Source organism: Sebastes fasciatus, chromosome 5 (assembly GCF_043250625.1).
Source record: "Sebastes fasciatus isolate fSebFas1 chromosome 5, fSebFas1.pri, whole genome shotgun sequence".
Lineage (NCBI taxonomy): Eukaryota > Metazoa > Chordata > Actinopteri > Perciformes > Sebastidae > Sebastes > Sebastes fasciatus.
In genome coordinates, this window is record NC_133799.1 from 20,891,079 (window position 1) to 20,918,245 (window position 27,167).

At 43.2% G+C, this 27,167-nt stretch overlaps 1 protein-coding gene across 4 annotated transcripts; it reads left to right on the forward strand.

Moving 5' to 3' along the window:
* Nucleotides 1–291: 291 nt before the first annotated feature.
* Nucleotides 292–26,882, forward strand: cbarpb (CACN subunit beta associated regulatory protein b). Of its 4 annotated transcripts, XM_074635673.1 has the most exons (12): nucleotides 292–492; nucleotides 1,768–1,969; nucleotides 2,089–2,220; nucleotides 4,461–4,533; nucleotides 7,854–8,002; nucleotides 12,092–12,153; nucleotides 13,918–14,080; nucleotides 15,661–15,832; nucleotides 16,202–16,354; nucleotides 17,417–17,657; nucleotides 19,378–19,567; nucleotides 21,937–26,882. In XM_074635673.1, the coding sequence occupies exons 4-12, from the start codon at nucleotides 4,486–4,488 to the stop codon at nucleotides 23,441–23,443; spliced, it is 2,685 nt and encodes an 894-aa protein (XP_074491774.1). In that variant the 5' UTR covers nucleotides 292–492; nucleotides 1,768–1,969; nucleotides 2,089–2,220; nucleotides 4,461–4,485; the 3' UTR covers nucleotides 23,444–26,882. The 4 variants fall into 4 exon arrangements, with proteins under 4 accessions (XP_074491774.1, XP_074491773.1, XP_074491776.1 ...); XM_074635672.1 differs by lacking the exon at nucleotides 2,089–2,220; XM_074635675.1 differs by lacking the exons at nucleotides 1,768–1,969; nucleotides 2,089–2,220.
* Nucleotides 26,883–27,167: the final 285 nt, after the last annotated feature.

Below are 27,167 nucleotides of genomic sequence, written 5' to 3' on the forward strand. Positions count from 1 at the left end.
TGGTCTGGGACCAAGTTCTTGTTGCTCTTTTTTTGTATGAAGCTAAATACCCCACAGACACACACACGCACACACAGACAGACTTCTGAGCCTGATGTTTCACCATGTTGTCCACCCTGCAAGTGAGTGACTGCATATAACTAATGTTAAATAAGTCAATAAAAGAAGTAAAGAGAATGCAAAAATGTAGATATATAAAAAAAAAAGGAACATTATAGTTTATAAAGACACTCAGGCTTTCCTCACTTGTCTGTGACAGAGCATCCATCAGGCTAATTTGGAGAAACCCTTCAATCACTCCTCTTTACCTCACTCCTTGCGTCACGTGGTGCGCCTCTGACTGGGTGGTGGGCGTGTCCTAACCAGTGGGGTTTCATTCATAAATACTTTTAGCTTTAAAAAATCCACATTAAAGTGGTTCACAGAAGAAGAGTTTCATGTTATTGGCTTCAGCCCCTCCACCTCCTGCATGGACCCGGACAGCTGAGTAAGGTGAGTGCGTCTCTCTCTGCTGCTACATGCGTCTCCTTTGCGCTCCTCTCTTCTCCTCTCCTCTCCTCTCTGCTCCTCTCTACTCCTCTCCTCTCTGCTCCTCTCTACTCCTCTCCTCTCATCTCCTCTCCTCTCCTCTCCTCGTCTTGTTTGTGCAGTCAAATCGTGCCTCTTCTCTTGTCGGTGTCACCGGACTGATGAAAATCACAGGCGCCTGGGAAATATCAAGATGGCATATTTATTAGCCTCGGTAGTGTAGCTGCTTTTCATCTATTTTTTAAAATTTACTATCAGCTTCATTTCATCACATAATGTCTGATCTTATCAGCTCGAGCAGCTGCCAGAGATGGAGCTCATTATTTTGTTTTGGATGGGGGGAAATAGTGCCAAGCAATAAGAAACGAGATGCTTTATCAGAATCAGAATCAGAATCAGAATCGTGTTTATTGCCAGGTGTAAGAGGTATACACTAGGAATTTGCATTGGTTTTGTTGGTGCAAGTAAACAGTATAATAACAAAAGAATAGATAAAAACGTTAGAATAAAATAAGAATTAAAAAAATTGAATTTCTACCAATATACAATATACAAAATAAGCTATAAACATGATATAAACAGATAGTGCAAATATTGCCGGAGTGCAAACATTTTTATGCAACAATATCTCATTTTAAACAGGTTATTAAAAATGTCCCAACATTCACCATCACAATCATATTTTGTTCCAGGGAGGTATACTGTGGGACGAAATATAGGGTATAAAAAGGCTACACAGTATAATAGCAGTAATGCAGCTGGCATAGATAGATGGTTGAGCATGACAGGATATGGCATTGCTGGGACACCCAGTGTCTCACCATCTGCTCAGTCCACCAATCAATAGAGCAATCTGCAGGGTTTGCAAAACCATGGAAGTAAGCAATTCTCAACAAAGTATGTTGATTTTTCATAGTTTACTTTTACAAATATGCTATATATCTAACAAAGGAAAGGTGTATTAGACTACCTGTCATTTCTATCTGGTTATCAAACTGTATTATTGCATTTAATTGAATGAATATAGTGAGGCAGCTTTAGCTTTGTTAATTCTTCAAATGTTCTGATGTTTGGTTTCATTCTTTTGTCATGAAATACAGTATTTTTTCCATGATCATTACATGCCTGTCAGTGATCTTTGAAGTGCATTTGTTGAATGCAGCCAGACTCTTATGTAATGTCAAACTTATCCACACAAACTGAATTAATTAACCATTGGTTCTGCTTTGTTATCATCAGCCATGCAGCACCGCCGTCCTGTTGCTCCGAGGCCAGTGGGCCGGCCCTGAGGGGGAACGCTGCTGCTGCCGCTGCCGTCCGGGCTCAGTCGGCTGCTTGGTTGCTACTGAGGTGGCTGAGGATGCAGCGAGGGAGCTGAGGAGGAGACTCACACACACACACACACATCCAGAGCTGCTGCTGCGCACTGCCCTCCATCAGGGTAAGACACTGGCTGGGCTGGTAGAAAGCAGGATGTGGGTACTGCGAGAGGAAAGCGTTCTGGTCACAGCCTGGTGTGTTTCCTGTAACTGTGTTTGTTTTTTCTTGCTTGGACGGTAGAAGCAGGGAGTTAGACAGGCTGGCAGCTTGGCGATAGCTTACAGGTTGTGGTGCTGAAGTTGAGTGCTGCAGTGACTGGCAAGCGAGCAAGGAGCGCTGAGTGCTGCTGGCATGTTGCTCCTACCCTGCTGGGTGAGTAGATCTATCCAGGGTGTGTGTGTGTGTGTGTGTGTGTGTGTGTGTGTGTGTGTGTGTGTGTGTGTGTGTGTGTGTGTGTGTGTGTGTGTGTGTGTGTATGTGTGTGTGGGCGTTTGGTGCAGCAGTAGCTGTATTAATGGTTATGATCTGTAAGAGCAAACGCATAGCAGCAGCAGCAGCAGCAGCAGCAGCAGAGGTAGTGGAACTGTTGGAGCCAGTGTTTAGTGAGAGCTGGTGTTTGTCTCTGATGTGTGTGCGTGTGTGTGTGTGTGTGTGTGTGTGTGTGTGTGTGTGTGTGTGGGAGGTAGATAGATAGAAAGAGAGTCTTCAGGCTGATATGGAATTATGGGTGATGATTTGCAGCCGAGATACTAGCATTTGCATCTTCTGTGGGATTCGACTTCGACACATGCGCACAAGCAAACACATACATTTGTTTTCGTCTTGCAGTCTTTCAAGGCTGTTGGATGCAACAAGATTTGTTCTGCAGCATCTTCTGTCACATCATACCGTGTGTTACTAAACATCGGACGCCAATAATGGACAGAAAAGCTATTCTTTATGCAGTTAATTCAGAGAAGTTTTTTGTTTACATGTGCTGTTAGTCTGGATTTATTATCAAAGGGACTCTAAGAATCAGAATTTGCTTGTTAACAGTGACACCTGTGGATGTGAAGTCAACGAGTCAGCGTCCTGTTGCTCGCGCTTGTGCTCGCACTGCCGACACACACGAGACTGAACGTGATTGACAGCTAAAACCACAATATCACTGTATATTTCACATGATTAGCAGTAATGTTTGCTTACCTGGCTGCCCAATAGGAGTTTTGCCAGCTCGGGGTCCGTTTTGATTCCCAAAACCAAACGAAGGTCCTTCCATGAACTGACGGTCCGGCCGACGTTGATCCTATGTAGTTTTCCCCTGATGCTGGTCACATTTCTGTTTTGCAAGACGGGCTTCACAAGATATAACTTTGTTTTTTTTGTGCTTCCGTGGAGTTTGTGTTGGAGTCTGAGTTGTGGTGGGAGCTGGTCGTTTGTTGGCGTTAGCCGACTCTGTCCTGCTCTCCTTGTGTGTGTGCGTAGGTACACAATTCAGCAGTAAGCCAAACTCCATTCAAATGAATACGTGAGTCAGGATATAGCGTCCAAGCTCCTGGTGCTTTATTGGGCGGCACCCTCATATACAGTGTGAATAGAAGTTTGGCTTACTGCTGAATTGTGTACCTATGCACACACACAAGGAGAGCAGGACAGTGAAAAGACGATGCTTTCGAAGGCATAAACAAAAGGAAGGATTACAGCAGATGGTTATTGAGACCAATTTGCGAAAATGTGGCTGCATTCTGAAACTAAAAGGGCCGACTTCCGGTTCCGGGTCAAAGTGCATGTCAAAATAAGCAAGAAATAAAAAGGCCCAGGAGGGGGCGCTACTTCCCCAAAACTGAAGGCACAAGTTGCATTTGAACAAAGCGGCGTTTGCAGACCATTTTCTCACCACTCTCAATCACCACTTACCTTCATTCCAGATGGCCATGTCGCTGTGAAAATATCTGTGTATTGGAATTATCAGATAAGATGAAGATGAAAAATTAAAAGAGCCTTCTGTGTTTTTCCTCTTGACTTCATTCGTTGGCTTGCTTTCCTCACGTCCGTTTCTCTTCTCGTGCACTGATTTGTCAAAGCTGAACAGCCAATCAGAGTAAATTCTCACTCCGACGGGCTTCGCCGCCAATTCAACATGCTGAAGCGGCTGAAAAAACTCTGACACGGGCAAACTAGAGCCGACGGTGCGGGATACACCGCAAAAACTACGAAGACAGACGCTCACCGCCGACTGTATGACGGCCGACCATCGGCTTGGTGTGTCAGGGCCTTAACCGAACGTTAACTATCGTTGCAAACTGTTAGCCCCGAAGGCAATTGCGAGCGTGCATGACGTCACATCTGTTCGATTTTCCGGAAAAAAAACTCCCGCATTCTTCACATTAAAAGCAAGTCTACAGGCTGACAGAGGAAACCCAGAAAGTCGCGGAAGGTCTCATGTTTTAGGTTAGGTTACAAGCTGTTCACACATTGGCAATAAAAAACTTTTATACATGAAACAACTTACAGACAGTGCCTTTAACACAGATAAGATGCCGTATCTCTGGTGGCTGACGTTGTGTTTTGATGAACAGCTCACGGTAACAGTCATTTCCTCTCTGTGTGTGTGTGTATGTGTTATCTCTCAGGGGGACTCTCTAGTTGGCCTGGACCATGAGCAATGAGTCTACCGTCTGGAACATCCTACCAGAAAACTCCACAGTAAGTCGGCCTTTCGCCACCGGCTCATTCTCCAACTTCCTGTGTGTGTTTGTATCAGTGTGTGTTTTGTGTCCAGCTCACCACCAGAACCATCCCTTCCCTCATATTCTCTCTCTGGCCGATTGACCGGCTAATAGAGAACATCCTGACCTGGACCTGACATAATTAAATCTCTGATCTAATCTCAGCTTTAATTTCCCCTCGCAGAGAAATTAAAATGTGACGTCGGCGTCTAGCGCTCATTAACACTTGCTGTGCGTTCTCCCCTCGCAGAGTTCATCAGCATCACCCTCTCAGACCTATAGACACTATAAGGTCCTCGTTCTGATATGTAAAGTCTATTTCCTTTACATAACATCGGTTGTCACGCCGCTCTGAGGCTTCATAAAAGAACAAGGCCTGCCGTTGTTCTCTGCTCTCCCACTCATGTTACTATCTATCATCATATTTAAACAGTTTCAATACCTCTACTGTAGCCCTACATGGGCACAAAGGAACTAAGGAAACCAACTTTTGCTATTAAAACTGGATAAATAAGCAAAATTCAACTTATTCAAATTCAGAAATAAATCTAGAAAATTGGCAATTTAATAACAAACTAATGTAATATATGAATTCCACATTATTTATACGGCTAAGGGGAAATTAATTTAATAAAGAGACACAAATCCTGATAGATAAAATAATAAAAATAATTACTGAGATGACTGAGAAACTAATTATTTGTGTATTATGTCTGTTATTTTCAGGATTCATTTGACCATTTTATTTATTTAATCGTTCTCTGATTTTTATCCTAATAAATCAAGTTAGGTTGGGATTCCTAGCTAACAGCTGGCTGCGAGCGCTGAACTGCTGTTTGTTTTAAGGAATAATTATGGACTCAAAGTAATGCAAATGTACATATGGATGCATTAATGCCACATACAGAATAATATTGATAAAAATGTGTCCTTGGTGAGGTAGTACATCAGTGAAAGACATAGGTTCATTGTCAGTAACGGCTTCCTTCTGCTTCTTGAGCGAGCTTAAGTGGTGGATTGAATAATGTTTTTTCAATGAAAGAAGAGGGAGAGATTTCAAGATGTCCTCCTCTGCTGGAACATGTTGATCTTGCCTAAACTAACTGAACATTGTGACTATAGAGCCTCTGCCGATGCTCCTTGTGTGGTTTGATTCCCTCAGCTGCAGTTCTCCCTGTGAGAGCTCTCCCAGAGCTAAGGTACACAGTAGACAGGTTAATAGCCCTGGCATTTATTGATTCATTTCACTGTTGCATTTATAGATTCACTTTATGCAGGCCAACCAGCCAGTGGGGATAAATCAATCTTTTAAGCTGCTTGGTGTTACTGGGAAGGTAAAACAGCTGCACAGGAAGGAAAAAGGCAAATATTGGAGGCTGCAGCTGATGGGTCACGACAGCATTTCTCTGATTACATGAATGGCATACATACAACTTTATTTAAGTCAAACATTAACAATCTGTTGACAATGAGACACAGCCTATACATTTAACACTTACATTTTAAACAATTCTAAGAATGTAACAACCATCAGCCGTACCATTTCACTTAACAAAGACAGAAAACAAGTAGAGATGTTCTGCTACCATATTTTCCTTCCCGATGCCGATTCCGATACCTGAACTTGTGGTGTCGGCTGATACCAAGTACAAATACGATTCGAGCTTGGTAAAAAAATACATAGTTATTATTATTATTATTTAAAGGGACTATTTGTAAGATTCAGAAATGCTGCTTAACAGCGACACCTGTGGCCTTGAAATCAACGAAAGTCAGCGTCGAGCTTGCGCTTGCTCGCTCTACATAGACATGAACGAGCATCGCTCAAAACAGTGAGGCGACAGATGTCAGCTAAAAGCACAATATCACTCTATATTTCAGCTGCTTGGCAGTAATGTTAGCTGACCAGACGAAGGTCTCTCCATGAATCAATGCTGATCCTAGTGTTGGCTTTTCCTGCTCAGCGCAGGCTTCAGCAGCGGGGCTCCTCAACGAGTTACGTTATCGCCTCCCGACCGCAGCCGGCAGCCAAAGACACCGGCACCCGGTCGGTAACGAGATGATAACGTAACTTGTTGAGGAGCCCCGTCACTTCACAAGACACGGAAAACCTCTGTTGGTCTGGAGGAGCTGCAGCATTTATTTCTGCACAAACATCCACTCTACATTCACTAGATATTCTCAGAGCTAAACTAACTCTTCTGCAGTGTGGAGTGAGCGCGCGTTCACGTCTAGAAGTGGAGCGAGACAGCGAGGACGCGCGCGCTGTCTGAGTGAAGGAGAGCAGGCAGCGGAGACGAGGCTCCGGCCACATGCGAGCGCGCATATGCGAACGCGCATGTGTGCCAACCCGCTACATTTATACGCTTAAAAAGTTACAAACAGTCCCTTTAACAGCTGTGACAAACTACCTGTAATCAGTTCTTCCTCGCTGCTCTAAAACAGTAGTTGCCAGTGGCAGCCATGATACATCCAGGGCGACAGCATAGTGAAGGCTACTGTTTTGGAGCAGCGAAGAAGAATTGATTTCAGTTTAATCAAGTTTATTTGAAAACAAGTTGAAAAGGTTACATCAGAAGGTATAAATAATAATAAAAATAAAGTAAAAAAAATTAAAATAGGAATTGCAGACATGCATTTCTTATTTGTTACAAATTTAAGAGATTCAAAATAACATTCAATTTAAATTTAAAAAAAGTGGTGATGGTGATGTTAAGAAATTTAGCTTTATGAATATGAAATTTCCCCTAAAAATGTTAACAATATGAATGACATATTGATAGCATTTCCCTCTATCTTAATACAAAAAAATGTGACTTCTGGATCTGAACTGAAATACAACTGTACATATTTCATAAATGTGCTAAAAGTATCACGACTACAGTATTGTGTCAGAATTTAAATTTGAGGCTTTTAGAAAAGAAAATTTAGACTATGAGTCAAGAGTAGACAAGTTTCTATCTCCATCCCTCAGCTCAGAGAGGTGCAGCATTAACCATCAGTGAATAGATTCAGTACGTTGATGCTTATGTGGGAAGCTTTTTGCTCTCCCTTTTAAACTAACACCCTTAATGTCCAAATTGAGCACAGGAGACACCTACGTCTCTTCCTGTTTTATCTACTTTACTTCCCCTCACTGCCTACTCATAAATCTTGTTATATGAGGTACACTTACTGATCAGATCTGTCAGTACAGTACAATAAAGTTACATATATAGATCTTTTACACTGCAGACATTTGACTAGTCTTTCTATCCATCTGATTCATCCTTTCCCTCCTCTGTGTGTATCTCTCAGGAGATCCCACTCGAGGCCGAGGAGCAGCGAGATGGCTACGTGCTCGTCCTGGTGATCCTCTTCATCTTCCTGGTAGGAACGGTGATCTTCATCTCTCTCTTCCTCATCGCCTGCCGTCGCTGCTGTCGAGGAGGGCAATGCTGTGTCAGGTACGATGCAAAAAAAATCAGGCATTTACATTTTAGCGTTTTAGCACTTAGCGAGTTCAGCAGCATGAGCTCAAACTCCAGAACACTGTAAGGACCTATATGAGGGGTGGACTGAATAAAGCAGAAGCTGCACAGTTTAATAACAAGAGCACTGTAATAAAAGGAGCCTGTGATGTTCAGTGTTTGTTGACAATGTGCCACAGAAGTGTTCATTCAACTCTATGGTGATTTTGAGGCTATAGAAGGTGGCGTTGTGTTGGTTTTCATTATAATATATTATATAACTCCCTCAAAATGTGCTGTGATGTAGTCCAACACAATAACACCAAACTTTACATCTTCCCCACAAACACAAATCAACACCACTCCTGCTCAGGTTTAACTAAAACTAAAGATTCTTTGCTTCACAAAGGTGGCTCAGTCTGCAGATGTAGGTGCACAGGTGGTGCTTTTATTATGTTGCATGAAACACACATGAGTAAACACAGAGCCTCTGACCAACTTGGTGCCCGAGGCAAGATTTTAGCTGGTGCCTCACCACCTCTGTTTTTTTTTGTTTGCTCGCAAAGCGTGCCCTGCTGGGAGGTTTTCAAACAGTGTTATTTTTGTGCATACAGGATTGATATAGCCTCTTAACCTGCTTATAATATAGCTACCATTATGAGACAAAAAAATAATTAAATCCGACCAGAATGCACCAGTTACTGTAACATATTGAAAAAAAAAAAGAAAAAAGTAAGCTGATTGTCTTATTTGAATAGGCCAAAAATGTAACTGTATTCTACTGGCAGATCTATTTCTAACATAACTTACAGTATCTGTCTCAAAGTGAAAAATAGAACCATACGTTATATTTTAATTAGGGCTGTCAAAGTTAACGCGATTATAACGCATTAACGCAAATTAGTTTTAACGGCACTAATTTCTTTAACACGTTGACTCAATCGATCTGTCGGAGGTTATAGCGGGATCAGTTTTAAAGCTAGAGTGAAGATACTTGTAGAAAACCTAAGGAATCCATTGGTACCAACCATGTCATACAAGCTTGTCGCGGGGGAGGCTAAATAACGCTCCCCTTTACAGACATCCCCACTTTATGATAATCACATGCAGTTTGGGACAAGTCATAGTCAAGTCAGCACACTGACACACTGACAGCTGTTGTTGCCTGTTGGGCTTGAGTGTGCCATGTTATGATTTGAGCATATTTTTTTATGTTAAATGCAGTACCTGTGAGGGTTTCTGGACAATATGTGTCATTGTTTTGTGTTATTAATTGATTTCAAATAATAAATATATACATACATTTGCATAAAGCACTATATTTGTCCACTCCCATGTTGATAAGAGTAATAAATACTTGACAAATCTCCCTTTAAGGTACATTTTAAACAGATAAAAAATGTGCGATTAATCACGATTAACTATGGACAACCACGAGACTAATCGCGATTAAATAATCGCTCTTTAAACCATGATCTTAAAATTGGAATTATTATATTCTCCTCAATTGGTTTTACTTGGCCTAATTTTAGCCCTCTGAAAAATATGGTGGATTATCCGACTGGCATTACCGTCTTTTGAAGGCTGTTGCAGCTTTTTAGACAGTGGACAAACAGTGGTAAAATATGAATCTTGAGATTGTGATGAATCCGTTGATACCAAACATGTTATACTAGCTTACTGGGAAAGGGGCTAAATATCGCTCCAAAGTTTAGCTGACTTCACCGCGAGGATCCGCGACACCTCAGTGGCAAACAGCAGTGTTATTTCCGGGCTGTTTGAGCTCCCTCCAGCGGTCCATGCCCTACGCACAGCGCGTGTTCACAGCGGCGGCGCTGAGTACACCCAGTTGGCAGACAGAGACTACTCTTCCTGAGCTCACATGCAACTGCTATTTGGAGACAGGCTCTTACTCATGTTGAATGTGTGTTTACTTATATAACAGATAAAGCTCATTCATTTGCAAATGAAGCTAACTACTTCCTGTGGAACCGTCCAGTTTGTGCCACCCAGTGAATCCCAAACCCATCCTCAGCATGATTCCATTAACAGACAATGCAGTGATCCATTAAGCGAATTAAAGCATCTAAAGCTGTGTTGCAGCAGGTGGTAGAAAAAAAATTATGTAACCCTAAAGAGACTCATGTCAAAGCAGGACAGTGCAGTGCATTCACTCATGAAACATGTCAGCTGTTTGGACCCCCCCCCCGTGGGGCTGTTATGAAAACACCTAGCTGGAAACACATTCAATATTCATGCTCATCTATTTGCGATTCATGTGTGTTTATTCAGCAGTGACATGACTACCTTCCAGACGCTTTGTCCCCCCTCTACAGCAGCACGCATCATCAAGTACACTCGAATATATGAGAGCGCACCAGCTAGATGCAGATAAACAGAGAGCGCCGAGACTGAGCCGGGAAAAGGCGAGGCTTGCCGGGGGAGAGCGGGGCTGAAACGGGCAGACTGGTACAAATGATGAGTGTAATGAGATTTCATAGCAGCCATCGGCGATGATTAATCTCGCATCTCAACCCAGCCCCGTGTGCACACGGAGGATACACACACACACACACACACACACACACACACACACACACACACACACACACACACACACACACACACACACACACACACGCAGTATGAGGAAGCGGGAGCCACAGAGGAAATGAAAGGCAAGAAGAAGCACAGATCTGGGTGGACGGAGAAATCCCTCAAGTCAATTCACACCCACACACACACACACACACACACACACACGCACACACACACACACACACACACACACACACACATGCAACTCATAGCTCTGCACAAAGAAATCAGATAGAGAGAAATGTCTGGGAGGAGCTTTCAGTTTCTCTTTTCTGCTTCATAATGTAGATTCTGGGTATGGGATTAAAGAAGCTTGAATGGAGAATCAGCGTCAGTTAAAGCAGTTGAAACGGTAATGTTCAAAATCAGTCGATTAAAATATTTAATCGAGATTAATTGCATGATTGTCCATAGTCAATAGCCATTAATCTCAAATTAATCACACATTTTCTGTTCAAAATGTACCTTAAAGGGAGATTTGTCAAGTATTTAATACTCTTATCAACATGGGAGTGGACAAATATGCTGTTTTATGCAAATGTATGTATATATTTATTATTGGAAATCAATTAACAACACAAAACAATGACAAATATTGTCCAGAAACCCTCACAGGTACTGCATTTAGCATAAAAAATATGCTCAAATCAAAACATGGCAAACTGCAGCCCAACAGGCAACAACAGCTGTCAGTGTGTCAGTGTGCTGACTTGACTATGACTCACCCCAAACTGCATGTGATTATCATAAAGTGGGCATGTCTGTAAAGGGGAGACTCGTGGGTACCAATAGAACCCATTTACATTCACATATCTTGAGGTCAGAGGTCAAGGGACCCCTTTGAAAATGGACATGCCAATTTTTCCACGCTAAAATTTAGCGGAAGTTTGGCACGCTATTTAGCCTCCTTCATCACAAGCTAGTATGACATGATTGGTACCAATGGATTCCTTAGGTTTTTTAGTTTCACATGATACCGGTGTCTTTGCTTTAGCTTAAAAATGCGTTTAAGAAATTAGTGGCGTTAAAACAAATTTGCGTTAACGGGTTATTATCGCATTAACTTTGACGGCCCTATTAAAGACTTAAAGAATGATACATGCTTCATCTCTTAAACAACGTGACCTTTATTATGTCTTTTCTCTTTGCCCTTAAAGATGAGTGGAAACGTGCAATCCAATAAAGCAGCATGCTTTATCAGTCCAAGAGGTCCCCTGGCCCTCAGGGTTATCAAGTTACTGGCAATGATTTAGGTCCTCATTGATTATACAGCCAGGCAGCCTTTTAGACAAACAACATGGTGAACATTCAGTCCTTATGGCCGTGTCCTTATAGTTGGATTTTTAAACGCTGAACAGAAAGGTCACGCGGCGTGATGATAAAGCCTTGTACTGTGGTCGCCCACGTCAGGAGGGTTGGACAGATGAAAGACAGGCTTCAGGGGTAATCATGTCACAGCATTGATCTGAATGTTTCTTTGTGCCCCAGGGCCAGCGATGACCCTGAGAAAACCAACACCACCTACGTGGAGGAGTCTCAGCCCACCCATGGTAAGAGAAAAATGGACAAAGAGGAGGAAATGTAGGGAGGGAGGGATAGAGAACAGATAACAGAGAGAGAGGGAGGAGTAATGGAGACGGGAGGCTGCGAGATGGAGGGATTGGATTGATGGAAGCTGGGATATTTTTAACGCGTCAGCACAAATGTGTAATGTCTATTCCATTAAAATATCGTGATCTCGACCCAATTAGTTTAAGTAGCTGTGCCATTCCTGGAACGCATTTTGACATTTTGGGACCAGTGGATGTCTCGGATGAAAATGATTTATTAAAAGGAAGCATCGGTTTGGCACCAGACTTGCTTTTGTCAGGCTTTTTGTTTAGTTTTTCAGTCAGCAGTTTGCCATATTACCATAACCATCCTCCACAGAGGTGTCTGAACATCAGATGCTTCACTTCAGTTATAGTCGGTGTAAATATGCAGCGTAGCAGACATGGGCTGACTTTGGACTATGTTATGTCTTTATTACACAGTTGAAACAGAAGGGGAATGACATGCAACAAGAATCCCCGGCTAGATTTGAGCTGGGGAAGTTGTCGGTGCCCTGAACCCCTCTCACGACTGAATTGTTCTTGAGCTATGGTGATCATATGACATATTAGATGGAACAATGCCTATGTGGACCAAAGTGCCCATACAAAATAAGATTAAGAGTCTAAGGCCATGCTAGCAGCTCTGTGAGGTTGTACTTAAAGGTACAGCGCAGTGGGCAACCTACGCTTCTGAAAAGTGAAGCCAATGCTGAAGTGCATTAAACCTGAATTCTTTCTGTCTGATTGTATAGAAGTCTATGAGAAAATGACCCGACTTCTCACTTGATTTATTACCTCAGTAAACATTATAAACATGTGTTTATGGTCTCAATCTCTAGTTTCAAGTCTTCTTCAATACAACATGATGTTCATTTAGTAAATTATGGTCCCATTTAGAGTCAAATAGACCATAAAGCAGGGGATGCTTTAGGGCGTGGCTACTTTGTGATACTCAGACTGTATATAAGAAGTGGATGTCACCGTTACGTCACCCATTGGTTTGTAGCCTGCCATTTTGAAGCCTAGAGTTCGGCATTTTGGCCGTCACCATCTTGGTTTTTTGCAACCAGAAGTGACATGAGAGGGTGGAGCTAAGTACAACCAAACGCTGAATAAGACATTTTTAGGCAACCAAAAAGTTGTAATTAACTTTCATGAACTGAAAACACACTGAAAGGGTTAAAGTTGTAAGACGAAAACACAGACAACTCCTAGACCGGACAACGCCGTGGTAGCAAAGCCCTATGCATACCCTGCTCACTTCTGATTGCAAAAAACTAAGATGGCGAAAATGCTGAATTCGAGACTTCAAAACCGTAGCCCACAAACCGATGGATGACGTCATGGTGACTTATTATATACAGTCTATGGTTCAATGGTGCTTTGATCTGATTTTTAGTTTGCTAACTGGCACTTAACACAATGTACAGTTTTGGTTGGTATGTTTGACCAATGAATCCTTTAGATGTTGACATATTTCACTGAATGAGTGATGATGAAGAGTCGGGAGATCGTCACAGTCCGTATGGTTCATCCTCTGGGGATCATGACTGACCAGCCAACCAATCAACAGACCAACATTGTCATCCCTAGAGAGCCATGCCACTAGCATTGCTGAAAATGCTGAGTAAAAATAACCTCTCTTTCTCTCTTTCTTCCTTCACCCATCTATCTACCTCTCTGTCTGCCTCCTCTGTATCTTTCCTCTCGTATCTCTGGTAGAAATCACCATCATGGTGGATGAGTCAGAGTGCCTGTCAATGGCCAGCTCTCACAACCAGGAGACTGAGCGCTTCCTCTCCACGGGCACCCAGGGCCGCCGCGTCTCCTTCAATGAGGCTGCGCTCTTCGATCACGGCAAGAAGGCCCAGGAGAAGGGCCGCAGGTTAGAAAGCCAAAAACACACACAGAAGCCCAAATGCTTTTTATTCAGCGTTCAACTCGCATTAATGTCCGTGCACTCTAGTTTTACAGCTTTCTGAGATCAAAGGATCTACACATTTAACTGTGTCCACCTCCCCTCCGTGTTAGTTTAGGGTTAAAGCATGAATTGAGAATGCATTATGTATGCTGTGGACACAAAGAGCTCCCACCCTTTTCTCATTATTTCACTGCCCTACTTTTTCTCTTAAAGCCTTGAGCCTGATGTGCAAATTCTTCAAAAGGAATTATTCTGCGAGGCTAAATGCAGAATCCAGTGCAGCTCTGATTGGTCTAGAGTCGGATATTTCCTTTTGGCAGTTTGCCTCTTGTGCAAGGATATTGCTTCATGATTTATAACTTATCGTGAGTGTATGCGACTTGTGTGGATTTTATCGATTTTTATTTAAAGGTCCCATATTGTAGAAAGTGAGACTCCCATGTCTTTTTTGATTATGAAGCAGGTTTAGGTGCTATATAAATACAGTGAAAGTATCAAAACGCTCAATCAGAGAAGAAATGCCCACAGTCTGTATTCAGAAACTGTGTTTTTAAACGAGCTGACAGGACTTCTGTAACGTTGTGATGTCACAACTATACAGTCACCAATTAGAAGTGCCTCTAAACTACCTGTAGTTAACACACAGTGAGTCCCCGGCTGCATTGACGCTTTGAAGGCGGCGACAGCACAGATGCGGAAGGCCGGAAAACGCTGACCAATCAGAGCAGACTGGGCTTTTTTGGGGTTCATCTGTGTTCTGTTTTTTTTTTTTTTTTAAATGGAAACGCCCACTCAGCCATTGCAAAAAGCAGTGACGTAGGTTTCTAAATAACCTAATCATGAAGCTAATCAATATGTGAACGCTAGCCCTAGCTGAGTCAGCGTTAGCTGTGCTAAGTTTGGAAATAACTAAAAGAGTTGGTTTGGATGTTTTTGAAGTGGGGTTGTATGTATACTCCCGCATTCTGTGAGGTAAAATGACCCTTTTTTCCCCAACGGGGAACTGACAAAGCTACCAGACCAGACTCCATTCACAAAAACATAATTTTACCTCGAGGAACACAGGAGTTGCTGATCTACTGCTGCATCGACCGGTTAGTTAGTTTGTTATTTTGTGACTTTAGGATCCGAACTAACGTGACATCCACAGCTGTACATTACTTAGTTACTTAGTCAGGTCATATGGGAAACGGTTTTTAGAAGGGCTTGGGAAAATAGCATTTTGACACTAAAACATACGTACTCAAAATTTGAACGTCCGGATTTGAATACTTAAGGAACACCACTGTGAAGCTACAGGATGATATAAAAACCTAAAAAAACAAAAAAAATAATGGACCTGCCCTTTAAAGAGAAAGGAGCTTAATTCGAGTGTTTCAGACAGAGGGTGAATAAAGATATATTCAGACAGACACTAGAAGAAAAATAATGTGTTTTTTGAACATTAAAGCATGTAAACATGTTCTAGTAGAAACCCAAAATACAATTATGAACCTGAAAATGAGCATGATATGTCCCCTTTAACCTTATGTCGTTCACCCCAGGTACACTCTGACCGAGGGCGACTTCCACCACCTGAAGAATGCCCGGCTCACACACCTGCACATCCCTCCCCCGGCCCTCAAGATAGTCACCATCCACGAGTGCGACTCGGCCGAGAACAGCATCACCATGACGACGCGCCCAGTCGCTAAGTCGGCACTTTCCATCTTCCAGGTGACGGCCTTTAACCTGCTATTAGTCCTGATGCATCGTTAGTCTTGACTGGGGTCAATAAGGACATTTATCACTCGGGTCGGGGCAAGAAGTCGTATCAGCCTAATGTAACCAAACATGAATCCCTGCCTGCTCATTTCAACGGGCTGTGCACATTGATTTCTCATTCAGATATTCAATCACTAATGCAAGGCTGACAGCTGGAGATAGGATCCGGACATGATATTCATTCATAGATGTTACCTAATCATGAAAACAACTTGACTGCAGTTGTACGATACTGGATTAATAAACAGAGCTTTGCAGAAAACCTGCGTGTTCAACAACTGATTCAAAAGGGATAATTTTTTGGTGTGTGCTTCCCTTCAGCCGATGCTGTGCCCCCTCCCACAAACACGGCTGACCAGCCTGGGTGTCAATCCCAGCTGTGCCCTCCCTGGAGACGCTCTGAACTCTGTGGTGGACACCAGCTTCAGTGGGAAAGCTATCGCTCTCAGCATTAAAGAGCCGAGCTCCAGCTCTGTAAGTTACCTCCAACTACTGTCAAATATGTTGTATGAAGTGATAACTAAAAGCCTTTACACACCGGCTGTTGTTTTTGTCATGAGTACGTTCACACAGAATGCAAATTTTACGCGACGGAGGTTGATTTTTCTGAGCTTTCCCGCCACGAATAAAGACATCAACCAATCACGTTGTGCGGAACGTGTTGAGTCGCGCATATATTTATGAAACAACAACACGGAGGCTCTGTAGTCCGAACCAGGACGGCACATTTTATTACTCCTTTCAACCTTGACAAAGGCCAGACCAGATCCACTCCTTCCGTTCTTACCTTTCACAATAAAAGCCCTATAAGATAAAATAAGATAATCCTTTATTAGTCCCACAGCGGGGACATTTGCAGGATTACAGCGGCAAACGAGGACAGTGCAAACAACATGAGGCATCGGTAAAAACAAAACAAGATATAATAAATAAGCAACTAAACATACTAAATGGGTGGTTGGGTTCACATTATTGCACATACAAATATGAAATGTTGGATATTGATATTGCACAGTGGTATACATCGATATACATATAATATTCGCAGGTGATTATTTTGCATTTTTGTGTTTTTGATTCACCACGCCCCCAGTGTGTAAAGGCTTTAATTGTCACAATTATAATGAAGAAGTTCCTAAGTTTGGCTGAAAAGCATTAAAAAAACACAAGTGCAAATATCTCACAAGTACCGAGTGTGAATACAAATGACCTGTAAGAGCTCATGTTTTGGAAAAATGCAGCATGTAGGAAGTGTGTTGAGTTAATCATTTGTAGAGTGATGAATTTCTTAAGATAGTCACTCAGTACACCAAACGGCTCTTCAAGCAGCCAGTCAAGCAGTGAGTCATCTATAAGGACATTAGCGGGTCATGGAGCCTGAGGGAGGACCAACAGAAGTGATGGTTGATGGGTAAACAAGGAAGCCTGTGTGGAACATCACTGTCAGAAAGGATTATACACACACCGCTAGTCTTCCGCTAGGCTTTCTCTCCGATCACATCTCTCTCTCTCTCTCTCTCTCTCTCTCTCTCTCAGATCGAGATGATGGGAGCGGGGCCTCGGGGCAGAGGCAGTAGTGTCAGCGTCGGAGAAGGGGTCGCTGCAAGGAGCGGCGTTGTCCCTCATGCTGGCGGCGGCGCAGGAAGCCAGGGGCCCGTGCTGCAGTTCTTCACTAAACTGCGGCGCCACGCTAGTCTGGAGGGGGCCAGTCCATACTTCAAGATCAAGAAGTGGAAGCTGGACAGCAGCCAGAGAGCCTCGAGTCTGGACACCAGAGGTAATGGATCCTTGATGGTGTAACGTTTATTTTTAGAAACAATCTGTGCTAATGCAGCAGGGAAGTGAAACAAGTTCTTCGTGGTTCTTTGTAAAAGTCTGAGAAAATAAGTTGTGCTCTTGGTTGGGGTTGGATTCACCAGAGGCCCCACGATGCAATGTTATCACAATACTTAAGTCACGATACGATCTTATTGTGATTTTAAACATTTTGCAAAATGCTGAATATTGCGATTTATTACCTTTTTCAACTGCAAATTATGCAGTTTGTCAGCAGCTGTTTTATCTAATAAGATACAGTTTTCACTCTGTTCATCTCAAGAGTTTTCATTCACATATCTCGAGGTCAGAGGTCGAGGGAATCCTTTGAAAATGTCCATGCCAGTTTTTCCTCGCCAAAATTTAGTGTAAGTTTGGAGCGTTATTTAGCGTTCTTCCAGAGAAGCTAACATGACATGCTACCAATGGATTCCTTAGGTTTTCTATAGGGCTGTCAAAGTTAACCCGATAATAACGCATTAACATAAATTTGTTTTAACGCCACTAATTTTTTAACGCAAATTGTGATTTTTAGGTTGTAGCGGGCTCAATTGTAAAGCTAGTGAAGATGCTGGTATCATACGAAACTAGAAAAAACCTAAGGAATCCATTGGTACCAACCATGTCAAACTAGCTTGTTGCAAAGGAAGCTAAATAACGCTCCAAACTTGTGCTAAAGTTTGCCGAGGAAAAACGGTCATGGCCATTTTCAAAGGGGTCCCTTGACCTCTGACCTCAAGATATGTGAATGAAAATGGATTCTATGGGTACCCACGAGTCTCACCTTTACATATATGCCCACTTTATGATAATCACATGCAGTTTGGGGCAAGTCATAGTCAAGTCAGCACACTGACACACTGACAGCTGTTGTTGCCTGTTGGGCTGCAGTTTGCCATGTTATGATTTGAGCATATTTTTTATGCTAAATGAGTACCTGTGAGGGTTTCTGGACAATATTTGTCATTGTTTTGTGTTGGTAATTGATTTCCAGTAATAAATATATACATACATTTGCACATAACAATCATATTTGCCCACTCCTATGTTGACAAGAGTATTAAATACTTGACAAATCTCCCTTTAAGGTACATTGTGAACATTTAAAAAATGTGTGATTAATTTGCAATTAATCGCGATTTAATATTTGAATCGATTGACGGCACCCTAATTTTCTAGTTTCATATGATACAAGTATCTTCACTCTGAAATACAGAATAGCGACTAACTCTTGGCGGTTTCTTTTCTTAGATTTATTTTCTCTACTTATTTGTGTGTTAAGAATTTTTGGCAATATTCTTTCGTGGTAAACAGACAACGGTTAAGCGGGGGGCTCCAGCAACCAACTGTGAGATGCCTTTTGGCTGCTGAGACTCGGAAATACTCACAGACACACACACACACACACGTACCAGACAGATGGCTTAGTGACGTAAATTTTGGTCTTCCAAGGCAATTTGAGCCCCTGAGTAAATCCTTCCTGCCGATCCCTTTCATCCTATCTACACACACCTCTCCAGGCTTAGTCGGTCGATCATACCAAGGGACCAAAAAAAATATCACAAAATCCCCTCAGAAACCTCAACAGTCGATGGAAGCTTTCTCCTGAATTAAGTGTCACTTCACTTGCGCCTGCTGTTACACAACTTACTGCTCTCTCCCCCATGTTCGCTGTGAGCCAGGCTCGCCGAAGAGGAGACAGTTCCAGCGGCAGCGAGCCGCCAGTGAGAGCATGGACCAGGACGACAACGACGCTCACCACATAGACCTCATCCAGTACATCGCCCGCACCCAGGACATCCCCTACTGTTCCAGCCGCCCCTCGACACGCCTCCTCTCACCTCCTTCCACACCACCCCCCTCCCTCGGCAGGTATCTTTAATTCCCTTGCCATTCATCCTGTTCACTGCTTTGCTGCCTTGCACTCATTTTCTTTACTGTAGCTAGAAAACGTATTTTAATGGTGGTATACTGTAAGATAACGGCTCCAAGTCCCAACTCTTCACCACGTTGCCTGAACAGAAAAAGTGTGCATTTATAACCTGTTGATTTAACATGCCAGATGAGCAGGGATATCAAATATGACATTTCATTGGCAAGAAAATTGAACTGTAAGTCATTGAAAAATAGAAAATTATGTTTGAAAACTGTCCTCTTGTCTTTTTTAGACAACTTGTTTTGCTATCCCAATAAATTGGATTAAAGGGTAACTTCGGTATTTTTCAACTTGGACTTTATTTCCCCATGTTTTTGTGTCTAACTGACTAATAGCAATAGCAATTTCTGAAATTGGTCCAGTATTGCGGGAGAGCGCTGTAGACGGCAGCTGCTCACTGGCTGCAATATGGTGCTAGTGGGGCAAGCTGGTACCGACATTTACGTCCACTAAAAGTGCTTGTTTTTCCCATCACAGGCTCTGATTGTTATTATAAGTGTCTGACATTATGGAAAGAGTCTCGCTCAAGGAGAAGTCTGAAATCTGGTGAGGTGACGTGTTGCCGGTGGACTAGCGGAATACATCCATGGTGGAAATGCAAGTGCCAGCCGGGCAGAGTTTGTTGTGTTGGAGTACAGAAAGACTAGCTTTGTGTTATGTAAAAGAGCTGTGTCTCAATTCGGATACTTCCCTTAGTACACTGTGCAAACTATGTACTTACTTGCGTAGTGCGTGAATTTTGACAGGGTAGTGTTGTCTCAGATTGCAAACGGCTCGGTAGATCAGCTGGTGATGGTCCACCATGGACATCACGCCGTATCGGCCGTAATTCAGTTCAGACGGATAAATTAACCCAATAATGGCTTCAATCGGACTACAGTATAGTTGTACTTAGTGAAAAAAAACATGTATAATTTATATTTGTATAGTTCAGTATTCGCCATTTCACAAGTTTGAAATAGTTTGGTGGCCCCTCCCCTTCCGCTACATAGCAAAGATGGCGACTGTTGAGGGTGAGAAGGTAGTGTCTAGAAGGGAACCCGCAAGTTGGGGAAACTCTCACGATGATGAGATCTTGAATAGTTAAAGTTAGGATAGGTCATCAGGCAACGAGTCTCACGAGAGTTTTTGCAACTTTTTGCAAATCTCAGATCAGATTTCGCAATTTGCTGGTTACCTTCTAGCCAGAGTATACGGATATTCAGATTTCACAATGAGATTTCTCCTTGAGCGGGACTTGGACACAATAACAAACAGACGAAAGGTAAAGAAAGACGTTTTATTCCTCTGTAGGGTCCTTTCCATAATGTTGTCAGACACTAATAATAACAATCTGAGCCTGTCAGTGGAAAAAACAAACACTTTTAGTGGACGTAACGTTACATTGATGCCGCTCACTTGCCCTCGCACCCTGTTTTACAGCGTTATACCACAATACTGGACCAGTTTCAAGAAATCGTTGTTCCCATTAGTCACTTAGACACAAAAACATGGGAAAATAGAGTCCAAAAAATACAGAAGTTTACCCCTTTAAAACACAACATGCTGTAACTGTAAATCCTATCTAACCACAGGCTGATTTATATGTAAACAAACCACTTTCACAATTTGGAGCCAGATGTTGGGGATTCCCAGAGTGCACTTTTTTTGGAGAGTGAGGTGGAGAGTCGGGACGCGGGGTTTATTCTGGCATAGGAAACCATTCCATCGCTGACATGGTCTGATAATGTCATGATGTCCGCAAAAGGGCAAAGGTCACTGCGATTTTGTTATTTTAAGTTTGCAATTATAGCAATGCAGATTCTGGCCAATATTAGTTTATATAACAAAAATAATCAATCTCTGTTAGTATTTTTCCTTCAGTTAATATTAGATTAAACAAAATCAGAATTTCCTGTGTATGTTTGTTGTTGAAAATAATAGTAATTTCCTGGAAGGCGACGTAAGGAATTTGATGATCCTCATGCTCAGTTAGAGTTTATTGCTACTACTGATATCACTCACGGTTATGTTTCATTCAGTATGTATTCTTTGAATTTGCTGCCCCAAGATGAAAGCAGCTGATTTCTGGGAATTTTCAAGCACGCATGGCATCAGCTAAATTCAGTTTTAAGGACATGCAACAGCAGCCATTGCAAGTCATTAAAATCATTCCGTGCACTGTGAACACAGCCATGTGTCAGATGAATGTGTAATTCAGGTAAATGCTCCGACGCTGACACTTGTTTTGCGTGTCCGTGTGTTTCTCCCCTTCCTTCTCTCCTTACTATTTTCATTTTATCTCATACCTGTGTGCACGCTACAGGGTAGAGGTAGAGGTGATGGTGGAGCCCAGCTGCAGCCACGGAGGACCAGGGGTGATTGGCCTTTCCCCTGATCCCCAAGACGAAGCACTGTCCCTGGCAAGAAGGGAAGGTGCAGACCCTTTGGACCCCCTAGATCCCCAGGACCCCCAAACCCTTTACAAAGACATCTGGACCCTACGTGCGTCACTGGAACACTACGCCGCCTCTGACCAGAGCAGCAACAACGACAGGAACTCCGTCTGCAGTGATGCTGAAAGCGTGTGTTCGCTGGGCGGGCGCACGGAGACAGAAAGAGGAGGGCTCCCCAGCTACCCGTCCCAGGATTTAGGAGATGAGGCGGAGGGTGGAGAGGACGACAAGGACATTTTGATGTATGTGGATGAGAGGTTGGGGGTGAAGGAGAGGAGAAAGAGGAAACAAGATAGCACAGATTCAGAGCGAGGGGGCAGCGATGGAGAAACAGGGACTCGTAAATTGCTGCAGATGGACAGCGGCTACGCGTCGATAGAGGCGCCGTGTCGCGGTCCAGAAGAGCTGCGATTGTTTGGGGGCATGAGCGGCAGCCCAAAGGACAGAACAGCCCACGAAAAGAGGCACCACTTTACCGAAGCAGGGCGAAGCGGCACTATCGGGGAGAGCTTCGAGTCTCATCTCTTTGAGGAGGAGCCGGAGGAGGAGTTGTTGTTGGGTGCCAGTGGAGGAGTTTCCATAGAAACAGGTGCTGGTTCACTGAGCTGGTTACCATATGGTCAGATGCTCACACCTCGAGAGGCTGCTCAGCCTTCACCTCAACCGCCAACGCTGCACCGGCGAGACTACAGCATAGACGAGAAGACGGACGCCCTCTTCCATGAGTTCCTCCGCCACGACCCTCAGTTTGACCAGCAGGAGTCGCCGCTAAGGAAGCACCGGTCCCGAATCCACCTCCGCAAGCAGTGGCAGCGCCACAAGCAGTGGAGCGACCCCGGCGTCAGACACTTCCAGACCTCTTTTGACAGACACCGGGCCCCGCTACGGAGGGGTGAAAGTGTGAACTACCCACTGGACACGAGCTACCACAGCACACTCCCCCGCATCGTCAGCGCTCCCGACGAGGAGACCAGCGACGGGACCGGCAGCGCTCCTGACACCCCAAAGGTCAAGCCTACGACTACTGAGAGTGTGTGCAAGGAGCAGGGTGACACTGAGGACCACACCTCCTCTTCTCCACCACCTCATCATCCCTCCGTCTCAGAGAAAGATGGCGGTCTGGGTGAGCACCACGACCCTCAGGAGGACAGCAAACAATCCGGACTTCCTCCCGAGCCCCCGGACGAGCGCTCGCCCCCTCAGCTGCCCGACTCCTCAGGCTACGGCCCGCAGACCATCACAGCGGAGCTCACAGACAAACTGACTGCTAACCTGGACGAGAGGCTGTACACGGGCCTTCGCATGACCAAGGACACGGCCACTGAGTGTGTGACGGTGACGGCCACGCACGCTTCTCCGGACCACAGCCCAGTGTAGCAGGGCTCCAGTCGTCCTCCTCGTCATCCTCACTCCTGCTGATACACACTTTTCTTTCTGTTTGATTTGCCTCGCCTCAGTTTAAACGTCTCTCTGTGCTTGAATGGTGTCATCCAGACCATAAACACACAATAGAAAGTGTGTTTTAAATCATCTTACATACAGCTAATCCTCGAGAAATTCAGCCAGTCTCTCTTCATGCCTGTTCACATTACAAAGCTATTCAGTGTTGCCGTTTTACATTTGTCATTGATGAAAGATACAACTCAAAATAATAGACAAACAGAGCTAACATATCCAAAATGATATGGTCTTAGTAATAATTATTTTCTGTGTCTGTAGTCTTTTTTCCATCTCTACGGCTACCTTCCTGTCTCTGCTCTCCAGTATGAATTACTGAAGCGGTACTTGTAGATCCACTGTGAAACCAGGTGCTATTAGATGAGAAGAAAGCTACAGATCTGGATGCAACAGCTTGTCCCGTGATCGTGCATTAGTGGAAAATAAGTAGTTTTATTGCTATTTATGAGCTACAGTATTAGTTAAAATACCATAATTGAGCAGTCTAAGCCAGGGGTTCTCAAACCTTTTGGGGCCAGGGACCCCTTAAAGGGGAGAACATTTTCCAAGGACCCCCTCTTAATCGTAACACCGATCAAGCATAAGGCTTGATACCATTTTTACTCTTAAATACCATTAGAACTATTTGTATTCTAAAACATTTCAACATAAATACTTCAGACCTGTTTCATAGTGATAAAAGTGATAAGGAAAAAAACATCTTATTTACACAGTCCACAAAGTCCAAGTTTTAAATTTGAGTTACATATAAAATTAATATTATTTAATCAAATTTAGATCATTAAATGTTTTAGAGTAATTATAATGATTGGATTATTGGATTTTGTGGCCGAAATAAATACTAATACTCCACTGATCCCAATTAAGAATATAAAAACCCTTGGCGTGTGTTCAGCTTCTGAATGGCTTACATGCTGCTCTTTGATGCTTTTTGATTTTCCTGGAACGCCACTACTGACGCTCTGGAAAATCACATTTACTTTATTTAAGTTTATTTAACAGTAACGCAATTTCACTACTGCTGAAGTTCTTGGGCAAGTTCTTGTGTATTTGTACATGGTACAACACCTGCCCTTATGTAGTGTTTAGGGGGGCATTAGCTCTAAATATCTGGAGTTGACATCTCTTATTTTTTCTTTTGACAGAAAAAGAGAAAGAGAAATTTAAGAGACTATTGCTGCATGAGGCCCATTGCTCGATTTTAAGGGGCCACAAGCCAAAAAGGTTGGAACCACTGGTTTAGATAGATGGGACATGAATAACACAGTTAGCAAAAGTTATCATAAAGTGTTCTTTTGAAAAGGAAGATATCCTTTTATTGTCCTCATTGAGGGTCCGACTGGTCGTGGTGTTTGTTGTTTTTGACTGAAAGTGCTTCTCAACCGTGTTTATTTTTTATTTGTTTGTTTAATGAGGTCTAATATATTTTTGTACGTCTGCATTGCTTCTATAACAGTGAAAACTGAGAGTGTGGCAGGTTTGAAGAGGACAGGCTCAGATTTAACAGACCAGACGGCCTCTAACACTCTGCTGTGATGACTCTTCATCAGTCACAGATATATGACGGTTATCTCCGTATAAATATGACTCTTAGTTCTCTGGGCATCGCTGACGTGACCTCTGTCCTAACAGGCAGAACAAACTCAGTCTTGTGCACAAGTTTACAGCCATGAGGTGGGCAGTTACATTAAAGCTATTAGACGAGATGGCTGCCCGTCACAGACGTTTGGTGTTTATTGAATTTATAAGAAAGGCATGCTTTCTTGTGCATGGGGCTCACAGAACAGGCTTTATTTGTCCGCATCTGACATTCTTGTTTTGCTCTTCTTCTCCTGAGAAAGTTGACAGCGCAGTAGATGCCTCCCTCGGGGGGCCGAGGACTTCACTTCCTGCCGGCTTATAAAACCAGACGAACAAAGACGTTGTTTGTTTTTAAGTCCACTTTTTTTTTTTTCCTCCGTGCGATTAAAACAAACCGCTACTGCCATTAAAATGACAGCAGATTATGTCCTGTGGGCAAAGAATGCAAGAATTACAATTTTTTTTGCCTCACAGATCTGTGCGTTTACATCCTCAGCAGCAGCAGCAGGTTGATTGTGACCCAGTTACGCTCGTGAAATCTCATTCTCAGAGGGGCTGTTGGGCTTTCCGTCTCTCTCCCACGTGCAGCGAGGGGAGCCGCCGCAGAAGATGGTGTTGAATATTAATCATAACAAGAAGGGTTTCCACCTTTTCATCCCCCCTGTCTCCCGTCTCCCCTTTCCTCGCTCTTTGAGGCTATTACCATGGAGTAAATTGGAATCACTGAATAGAAAATCAGGGGGGAAAAAACATTATCCTCCTCTCTTTGTTTGGGTGAGATGATGCTGCTCCTTTTCCAGCCAGCCCAGATTAGATCTCTCTCGGCTGCGTGACAGGAGTCTCCTCTTGTGGTTAAGTGCAGAAGCGGCGTTCCTCATTAGGAGAGCAATGACTGAGATGAAAGGAGGCGAATCAAATAAGGAGTAGGAAGTGTAGTGATGTTTTTTTTGCTCCCCTTTCTTCCACCTTGGCCCCCTCGCACTCACATTATGTCACCATGAAGAAACACAATTTTGTGCAATCAAACAACGTTCTTTATATGACGGCGCTAATCAGCAGAAAGGAAATAGACATGCAATGTCCCTTATTTCGGAAAAAAAATATGTACGGTAGTCAGCGGCGAGAGACAAATATTTTTTGGATCCTGTTTGAATTGCGCCATGAATCACACAAATTATGTTTGTCAATTTAAAGGTATCATATGCAAGAATTAACGAAAATATATAGACTGATACAAAAGTAATCCCTCTCAATCTTCACTTATGCCCCACTAGAAGTGTGTGGCGGTGTCTGTTTCTGCAAAGACCGCGCAGCCCTCTGCCTGTATTTTCTCTTTTCTTATTATTTTTCTTTACTCTGGACGCGTCAGCAAACGTGGGGGTGTAATCCCCATCCGAACATTCATTAAAAATCTGGCAACTCTGAATCTTCCTGCAGGGTTATGCGGAGTTAGTTGTGTGTCTATTTTTGTTTTAGAACATAACCGCCACGAAACAATCAGAAAATAACGTTTTATTTCTTCGATTCGCTGCTTTGTTCTCAATAACGCCGCTCCCTCTCTTTAGTCACTCTATAGCGCGCTCGACCATCGCTGCTCTCTCACTCTCTCTCTGAGCCGAGGAGGAGGGATCAACTTTGAATACCTTATGTTTACAAACAGCAACTGACAACGGTTACATATTTTACCATTGAAAGTCGCAGTTTGTCGTAGTATCATTTACTTTTGTGTGAAACCACTCAGTGAACTACATCTCTCGTTTCGCACAATATACGTCTCGCCGTTGACTACCGTCCGAAATAAGGATATAATTTTCCAAAACAATGTCCCATGGTGGTCCACAGGAAGGCGAGGGGCTTCGCTTCTGTATTAAATCCCCCTCTCAGTTATAATGGAATTGATGCGTCCCTGATGATAGTAATTACTCAGCGAACTGGAGAAAGGGGAAGACGGCTGCATTCCCCACAGATCAAAAGCTAAAATGTCTTTGAGCTGAGTCAGATGACGTCAGTACAGCAACCGCAAGAATTTCAAGAAAATGGCCATAACGGTTGCTTCTCCGTA

Coding starts and splice junctions, on each gene's coding strand:
- cbarpb (XM_074635673.1), top strand. CDS start 4,486: ATGAGCAATGAGTCTACCGTCTGGAACATCCTACCAGAAAACTCCACA. Junction 17,658..19,377: donor CTCGAGTCTGGACACCAGAG/GTAATGGATCCT, acceptor GCTGTGAGCCAG/GCTCGCCGAAGAGGAGACAG. Junction 19,568..21,936: donor CCACCCCCCTCCCTCGGCAG/GTATCTTTAATT, acceptor TGCACGCTACAG/GGTAGAGGTAGAGGTGATGG.